Genomic DNA, 7,676 nt, shown 5'->3' on the forward strand with positions numbered 1-7,676 from the left:
AAAAAAGAATTCAATAAATCATTGTGCTTTAACATTGAAGTGCAGTGCTGTCATCTCCAAAGGTGGTAATCCAGACTGAAGCCATGGTTAGTTCAGTATCTACTGCAGTGTATTATGTGCAGTGCAGGTGGTTGCTTACCATTGGTGTTTTTGTGTAAACAGTCAATGCCCAGGAATGGGTTGTTCTCTCTGACTTGTTTGGCTCTGACCTCTGTCATGGTCTGGATGGGGTTCAGCCCGCTGTTCTCAGCCAGGGCCATTGGGATTACCTCTAAAGCATCAGCAAAAGCCCTCATGGCATACTGTTCCAATGACGGGCACTGAAAAGGAAATTGACAGATATCAATGAGAGTCGAGCAGGAACACAATCATGTTTATCGTAAATGCTAAGGTCAGAAAGTCTCTGATGCAATTTCTCTTACTTTGTCTGCAGCCTGGTTGACAGCTAGGGCACATGCGATCTCTGAAGCACCACCTCCGTACACGACTCTGTTGTCCTTGACCAAATTGCGGATTACGCACAGAGCATCATGGAGAGCACGCTTAGCCTCCTCGATGATCTATCAAGAAAGATGACACTTAATCAAACTGGAATAATAATTAAAAACAAAACAAAACATGTAATTATGAATTTGCTTTTGGGCTCACCATCTTGTTGCCTCCACGGATGAAAATGGTCACAGCTCTGGTGTTTTTGCACTCCATGATAACCAACATGTGATCCTTGGTAGTGCCAAAGGAGATCTCCTTCACCAAACCAGCTGTGCCGAGCTTCTCCGGTGTCAGCTCACAGAACCTCGGGACAATGCGGCCTCCTGTAGCTATTGCTATCAACTGCAGACAAACAATTGATATCGACACTTCAACATAAACTCCACTTTATATTTTGTACTTGATGTAACATATGGCAAAAAGTTGCAAATACCTGACTGATCAAAGTGACAAAGGACAAAAAAAAGTGTTTGATTAAAGAGTAATTTTGCATCTCGTCTTACCTCAATCTCAGGCCCTCCAACCCAACGCACAGCAGGCAGGTCATTTTGCAGCAGAAGATGGTTGGCTTCATCATCAAAGCCCCACTGGCAGATGGCCAAGTTAGCCCCATTACTTTTGACCTAAAATAAACGTGTCCATAAGCATGTGTGCCGATATGTGTATACTTATTTGCGGCTGCGATTTCTATGTTAATCAGTCAATAAATGAAATGGTTAAACATCAGTTGTTAACAGACTCTGAAGGTACCAACCTGTTGGATCATCTCCTCAAATTTCTCTTTTTCATATTTCTGGAGAGCTTTGTAGTCTTCCACAGAAGTCACATCCAGCTTATGCTTGGTCTTGGGCTTAGGAGGCTCAAACGGGCAGGTAAGAATGGCAATTTTAACATCTTTCAGAACCTGTGAAATAACAAAGGACAAGCTGTTAATCAAATTTTACAAATGGAGGTCAGAACAGAAACATTTATTTTGCCCCAGAAACTTTAAACTGATTTGATTCTTTTTGATCAAACACCAGACAGCCAATGACATCGTGTTACAAATTCCCATCGATCATACCTTGGGCATCTGGGGGTGGCTGAACTCTTTGTCGACTATGACTCCCTTGATGAGCTGTGTGTCCTCCAGCTTTCCTCCGACCTTGCCTTCCATCTTGATGAGCTCGAAGTCGACATCCTTCCTCTCCATATCGGCCACAGTGAGGATGGCATTCACTGCAATCTCTGCCATCTGTCTGTGGCACCGGTTGATGCTGAAAGACAAACAGAACTTTAGATAAAGCGTGGTAACAATGCTATTGCAAAATCACTGAAAAAAGGTTTTGCATTTGTTGCATGATGATAAGTCTGTGTCAGTTCTGACAGAAACACAAGTGCAGGTTCATTTAAAATGAACAAATATATTTCTGCATCCATGCTGGAAGAACTTTAGAGATTTTGTTATACAAAATGTATTGAAACATCTTTTCCCTTCCTTAACTCAAAAACAGAATAACAATCAGGAAATTTCTCTACTGACAGTTGTTATTATCTGCTCTATGACAATGTAGAAAAAGACGTGCCAGCTAGGTCAAAAGAGCATTTGGAAATGTAGACAAGCAGAGGAAACATAAAACATAATTACATAATAGTAAAAATAACACTAATAAACAAAAAGAAATAACCCAACAATATTTTGTATGGGGGACTTACACTTTGGATCCCAGTGTTGTCATGGCTGTTTGAACGAGAGGTTCTGTATTGTTGGGATCGTAGGGGAAGGTTTCAGCAATTTTGTCCAACTGCTCGGTGGCAATACGTGCGGCCTGGTCGTAACCGTCAGAGATCCTGATGGGATGGATTCCACGGTCCAGCAGCTGCTCAGCCTGTTCCAGCAGAGCTCCGGCCAGAACTGAGGGCAACAGAGAAGATGCAAATGCAAAATCTAATCAATCTACAACCATAGTTTAGATAAAAGTTCCCTCATACGATGGAAGAGTCTACATTGAGAGCATCAGAACTTCTCCCAAGTAGTCCCAAGTCTGTATTTCTTTTTTTATTTAAAAAACAAAACAAAAAAAAACATCCTCATCTTCCTTTTCCATACCTACAACTCCAGTGGTTCCATCACCAATCTCATCATCTTGGGACTTTGACAGCTCCACCATAAGCTTGGCAATCTGGTGGTCCACATCCATCATGCTGAGAATGGTGGCGCCATCGTTGGTGACAGTTACCTCTCCATCTCTGTCAACCATCATTTTATCAAGACCTGCATGGAAAAAGTAAAAAGAAAAAAAAAGGCACAGGAGAAATAAGTGTTAAAAATCGGTATTCTAACGGCCAACTCTAATTCACGAAAAGGAATAATGACATATAGTTTCAAACACAAAGGCTTCACTTTCAAAATGACAAACCGTTTGGACAGTTTGGTATGACAACACTACACTGGTTCAGACTTACCATTTGGTCCCAAAGACGTTTTAAGCGTTGACGCGACTGCCTTGGCTGCCATAATATGAGACTGCAAAATAGAAACATTTCCGAGTCATGCACACGTTTTTATTTTATTCCAAAGATAGGTAGAACTTCCCTTTGCCTGAAAAACCCCAAACCTAAAATTCTGTGCATCACCGATGAGAGAAGTGGGCACAGCCCTGTCAGCAGCTCCTACCGGCTAAACGCATTACAGAAAGCACATGGGCCCCACCATTAGCATGACTGGCTAGTTATTTGGCTAATGCTATAGAGATGCTCTTGCACAAACAACTTAAGATTACATGATGAACCTGTGCTTAGTAATCGCAATCCACCTGTCATACGAGATCTGTATACCCAACTCACTAAATTAACTATAAAACAGCAGCTTTCTAACGAAAAGCTGTGTAGCGCTTGCTAGCCCATTGTACCTTCAATGCGTCAATGCCCGTTAACCGTGTCTTCTTATCCTGGTCTTTAATGATGATAAAAGGCCTTCCATACTCATCGAAAGCCAGTGTCCCCAAAGTGGACATGTTGACGGAGGGATTGGGTCACGTATTAAGTATATAAAGAATGAAATAATGAGTTTTAATAATAGAAATCTGGAGTGTGACTAAGCTGTGAGCCGCACGGGTCCGCCGGCGACTTCTGGAAGGCTCCGCGGGCGGAGAGGGCGGAACCAAGTACTGCTCAGTGTATCCTATAACATAGTTGTAATCTCTTTCTTTATAAGATAGCAATAAGAAATTTAAAAAGTTTATACATATTCTAAAAAATTAATAAATTATCGCCTCATCACACTTAGAATATTGTAAGAATTAAAGTAAAAAGACACTTTTTTACAATATGGTTTCGCCCGATCTCGTTCAATCTCAGTCTGTGACCTGGTCTCGCGTGAATTGCAGTGACAATATTATAAAATTCCATGGGAAGGGCAGGACATATTACTGTATGATTTTCACCGCACTTTTGTAAAGGTAAACACCCACAGAGAACTGAATACACTACATATATCTGATTTTAATTCCATATAAGCATATTTCACAAAGATTCGTGTTTTAAAGACGGGACTTATACTTTGACAACGTGACCTAAATGCGATGTGTCAGAATTAAGTTGTTAGCTGTCGCCTCTAACTAACTTTTAGCGAAACTTGTAACTTTGCTATCAATGTAAATCCGCTGCTTTTCACGGAAATGCATGAAACGTATGAAACAGCACGCTAATACCCACGCGCACTATTATGGTAACTTCTCTAAACGTCAAGAAATGACGTAACGTCCGGTTACTTGATGGTGGTGTCCAGGGCTGCGAAAGCTACGAAGGTTGTTCTGTGGCAGTCTGTCTGTCACCTGTCAAATGTTCACGCATGTTGGTAAGCCAAAACACCTGTAAAGACTACCTGTTTTTCTTTCCTTTAAAAAAACCCAAAATATTACGGTCACTGTCATGTCCACTAAGTCCATCTATGTGTTGATGTATCTTTGAAATTACTGTATGCGCCTCTGTATGTTTACCACAGATTACAAGCACAAATGTTTGTGATCAGAACTACATTAATACGCTAGATATGCAGTTAGAGCCGGTCTACAAACACGTCCTTTGATTTCCTTTGTACGCTGTGGTAACATAGGTAAGCAGTCTTTTTGTTAACCTAGCAAATCGACTTCTTAGTACTATGTATGAGTAATGATATATTTGCATCTGTTGCTTCATCTTTGTTTTACATAATTTTGGCATCATGCTTGCGTTGACAGCCCCTCACACCTGAGTGGACATAGCAAGTTTGTAAACATAAAAATGAATCAGCATTAGCCTCCTGGTTGTGTGCACTAAGTCCTTGCTGAGACACACGATCAGAGCAGCCATGGTCTACTGTGAAAATTGTTAATTATAAAATGTCATGTAGTTATAAACACAGTGCACAAATGACCTCGTTTCTGTATGGATTTTCTAGCATGCCCTGTGAAGTGAAGCCTCGGTTTGTGGTCCTGTATGGGTCTCAGAAGGGCCAAGCCCAGTCCATAGCAGAAGGGATAGCCGAGGAGGCGGAGGAGCACGGGCTGGTTGCAGATCTCAGCTGCTTGAATGAGAACGAGAAGGTACATTCTAGTTTTCATTTATGTAGCGATCTTAGTCGTGTGTTGTGATGTACTTTTCCCAAATAATGAAGATATTGTCCCTTTCTTCCTTGCTTTATTAGCATCTGTATAAAGGGAATTTTTACCATAAAGGCACCAGTTTGGGAATGGTAGAAAAAGATTAACACATGAAGGCTCTAACACCATAAAAGCATAAATATCAACAACAATTAACAACATAAATATGTCAATAAAACAAATACAATCACTTTAGGTGAAGTACATATCTGTATAAAGTAAAATATTTACCAAGTCGCCCTCAGTTCAGCGATAGTTTAAAAAAGTTTAATATAAGAAAAATGATACCAAACAACACATCAACAACATTTTAATAAATATGATGCTGACTGATGGTTGTGTTTCTCTCGTCATTCACATAACTGGTTCCAGTACAATTTGGAGAAGGAGAGTGCCCCAGTGGTCTTTATTGTTTCTACTACTGGAGATGGGGAACCGCCGGATAATGCCTTAAAATTTGTAAAGCACATCAAGAGGAAGACCCTCTCCACTGACCACTATAAGCACCTTTCTTATGCACTTTTAGGTAAATTCTTTTATAAGGGTCTGTGGTAGCGCTCCTTGTAGCTCATCTGTCCGTATGGGAGTTTAATTTGAAAAACATGTTTGTATATATCATCACGATGCAGAGCATTGCGCTGTTTACTTTCTGAACAGTTGCTGGAGAGTCTCAATCTGTTTCCCTCTGTCTGCTCCAGCTTTAGGAGACACAAATTATGCAAATTTCTGCAACTGTGGCAAGACCATTGAGCGCCGTCTACAAGAACTCGGAGCCAAGCAATTCTATGCTACGGGTTATGCAGATGATGGTATAGGGTAAGTTTTGCAGAGAAAGAAAATGTAAACATCCAACTTTCAGAGCACATGCAGACACATTAAACCCATATTTGTTTTCTTTTGTTTATGCTGCTGTCATTTGTGAACTTTGTTCTCTCTAGGCTGGAGTTGGTTGTGGATCCCTGGCTTGGGGGACTGTGGAAAGCTATCAAAGAATCCTTATCAAAAATGGCTTCTGTTGGGACAGCTCACTTGAAAGAGAGCCCAGAGGATTCAACCAAAGAAACTCCAGATTCATCAGTTCCAGATGTCCAACTGAACCTCTTAAGCATCGCTGACCAGCAGAACTGCGAGTCAGTCAGAGCATCTGTACCCGCGGACTCCAAATTTGCATCTGTTGCTTCATCTTCAGTTTCTGCCGCTTCTGATCTCAAGCCAGCTTCTCCTGCGGGGAGCCCTGGGTTGGCATCCCAGTCTGGTGACGCTGCCAGTGTTTCCACATCAGCATCAAAAACACACACAGAGGAAACTGGAGTTCCCCACGTTGCACTGGCACACTCACTGTCATGCTCCGTGCCACCCCTGTCTGAGTCCTCGCTCAATGTTCCTGCTCTGCCTCCTACCTATCTAGATGTTTCTCTTCAGGAGGTGGACACTATGGAAGAGGTGATGGATGTTCTTGCTGCTAGAACTTGGATTTAGCCCATGTTTCCTCCTTCACTGGCCACTAATTTTTTATTTATATTTTTCTTTAGATTGTGGGGCCATTAAACAAAGAGGCTCCTCATCAGGTGCCTATATCCAAGGCAGTTCAACTGACCAGTGGAGATGCAGTCAAGACAGCACTTCTCCTGGAACTGGAGATCTCTGTAAGCATGAGAAAAGATGCTCATTTAAATGAAGCTTTAATTAACCCCCAGTAAAGGTTTAGATTGCAAGTTCAGTGTTGTAAGTTTCTTTTTTTTCCATTCTCAGGCTTACCCAGTGTTGGCTTATCAACCAGGGGATTCCTTTGATGTGTTCTGCCCAAACAGGGCCGCAGACGTGGACCACATGCTCCACAGGCTGGGCCTTGACAGCCAAAGGAACCACCATGTCAATATTTCGCTGCAAAAAGACACTAAGAAAAAAGGTAATACTACAACTGGTACATTCTTGAAATAACACACAATATGGACCCCATTAAGCTCATCCTTTTAATTTTCCTTCTTCCCCTCTTAAAGGTGCCCAGGTGCCACCCTACATCCCACAGAATGTTTCTCTCCTGTTTTTGCTCACCTGGTGTCTGGAGATCAGAAGTGTTCCCAAGAAGGTACCATTTTCCCTATATTGCTTTGCAGCTACTTGCTGCATAAACAAAGTCACTTTTTCATGTGACAATCTGCTTGTTATTTTACTGTCTTAGCATAATAAAGGGAATGTGTCTTTCTGACACCGCTACCTGCACGTTGTTTTTATTTGTTGTGTCAAAGCTGGGAGAAAAATGTGTCGAGTAGTGTGAGTCAGCAGCGGGTCTGGACCCAGAAGATCTGCAGGTGTTTGTATAGTTTGGTTTAATACGCTCAGGCAAGGCTGGATTTACTAAGTCCTGGTCCAAAGCTGAAATAATCATTTAACCTCCGTGATCCCTCTGTTGAAACGTTAAAATTAAGTTCACATTTGGTGCGTGAAAATGTCAAATTGCCCAAGTGTTGAGCTTTCGTCAGTTTGTGAGCTTTGGCTGGCGATGTGGCCTGCGGTAGTTTCCTCTGATTCCTTAGATGTGATTCATTAGAAACTGTTAAT

The 7,676-nt window shown here is 41.6% G+C and overlaps 2 protein-coding genes across 3 annotated transcripts in view; one reads left to right on the top strand and one right to left on the bottom strand.

The window, feature by feature from the left end:
• Positions 1-92: 92 nt before the first annotated feature.
• On the bottom strand, positions 93-3,633 carry cct5 (chaperonin containing TCP1, subunit 5 (epsilon)). The gene is made up of 10 exons (XM_005722799.1): positions 3,384-3,633; positions 2,938-2,998; positions 2,582-2,746; positions 2,188-2,386; positions 1,556-1,748; positions 1,247-1,396; positions 996-1,115; positions 649-834; positions 423-560; positions 93-320 (listed from the first exon to the last, which is right to left on the bottom strand). The coding sequence occupies exons 1-10, from the start codon at positions 3,486-3,488 to the stop codon at positions 93-95; spliced, it is 1,545 nt and encodes a 514-aa protein (XP_005722856.1). The 5' UTR covers positions 3,489-3,633.
• A 218-nt stretch (positions 3,634-3,851) lies between these two features.
• Positions 3,852-7,676, top strand: part of mtrr (5-methyltetrahydrofolate-homocysteine methyltransferase reductase) — a 27,763-nt gene continuing 23,938 nt past the window's right edge. The window contains exons 1-8 of one of the 2 annotated variants that reach the window (XM_005722539.1): positions 3,852-3,932; positions 4,913-5,057; positions 5,487-5,640; positions 5,813-5,930; positions 6,053-6,557; positions 6,647-6,760; positions 6,867-7,023; positions 7,115-7,203. In XM_005722539.1, the coding sequence (XP_005722596.1) occupies positions 4,914-5,057; positions 5,487-5,640; positions 5,813-5,930; positions 6,053-6,557; positions 6,647-6,760; positions 6,867-7,023; positions 7,115-7,203 (1,281 nt within the window). In that variant the 5' untranslated portion in view covers positions 3,852-3,932; position 4,913. Of the gene's footprint in view, positions 3,933-4,232; positions 4,331-4,912; positions 5,058-5,486; positions 5,641-5,812; positions 5,931-6,052; positions 6,558-6,646; positions 6,761-6,866; positions 7,024-7,114; positions 7,204-7,676 lie in introns of those variants that run through there. The other variant, XM_005722538.1, reaches the window with a different exon arrangement.

Source organism: Pundamilia nyererei, unplaced genomic scaffold (assembly GCF_000239375.1).
Source record: "Pundamilia nyererei isolate P.nyererei 1_Seehausen unplaced genomic scaffold, PunNye1.0 scaffold00007, whole genome shotgun sequence".
Classification (NCBI taxonomy): domain Eukaryota; kingdom Metazoa; phylum Chordata; class Actinopteri; order Cichliformes; family Cichlidae; genus Pundamilia; species Pundamilia nyererei.

Coding starts and splice junctions, on each gene's coding strand:
- cct5 (XM_005722799.1), bottom strand. CDS start 3,488: ATGTCCACTTTGGGGACACTGGCTTTCGATGAGTATGGAAGGCCTTTT. Junction 1,116..1,246: donor TTGAGGAGATGATCCAACAG/GTTGGTACCTTC, acceptor CGTTTATTTTAG/GTCAAAAGTAATGGGGCTAA. Junction 321..422: donor TCAACCAGGCTGCAGACAAA/GTAAGAGAAATT, acceptor TTTCCTTTTCAG/TGCCCGTCATTGGAACAGTA.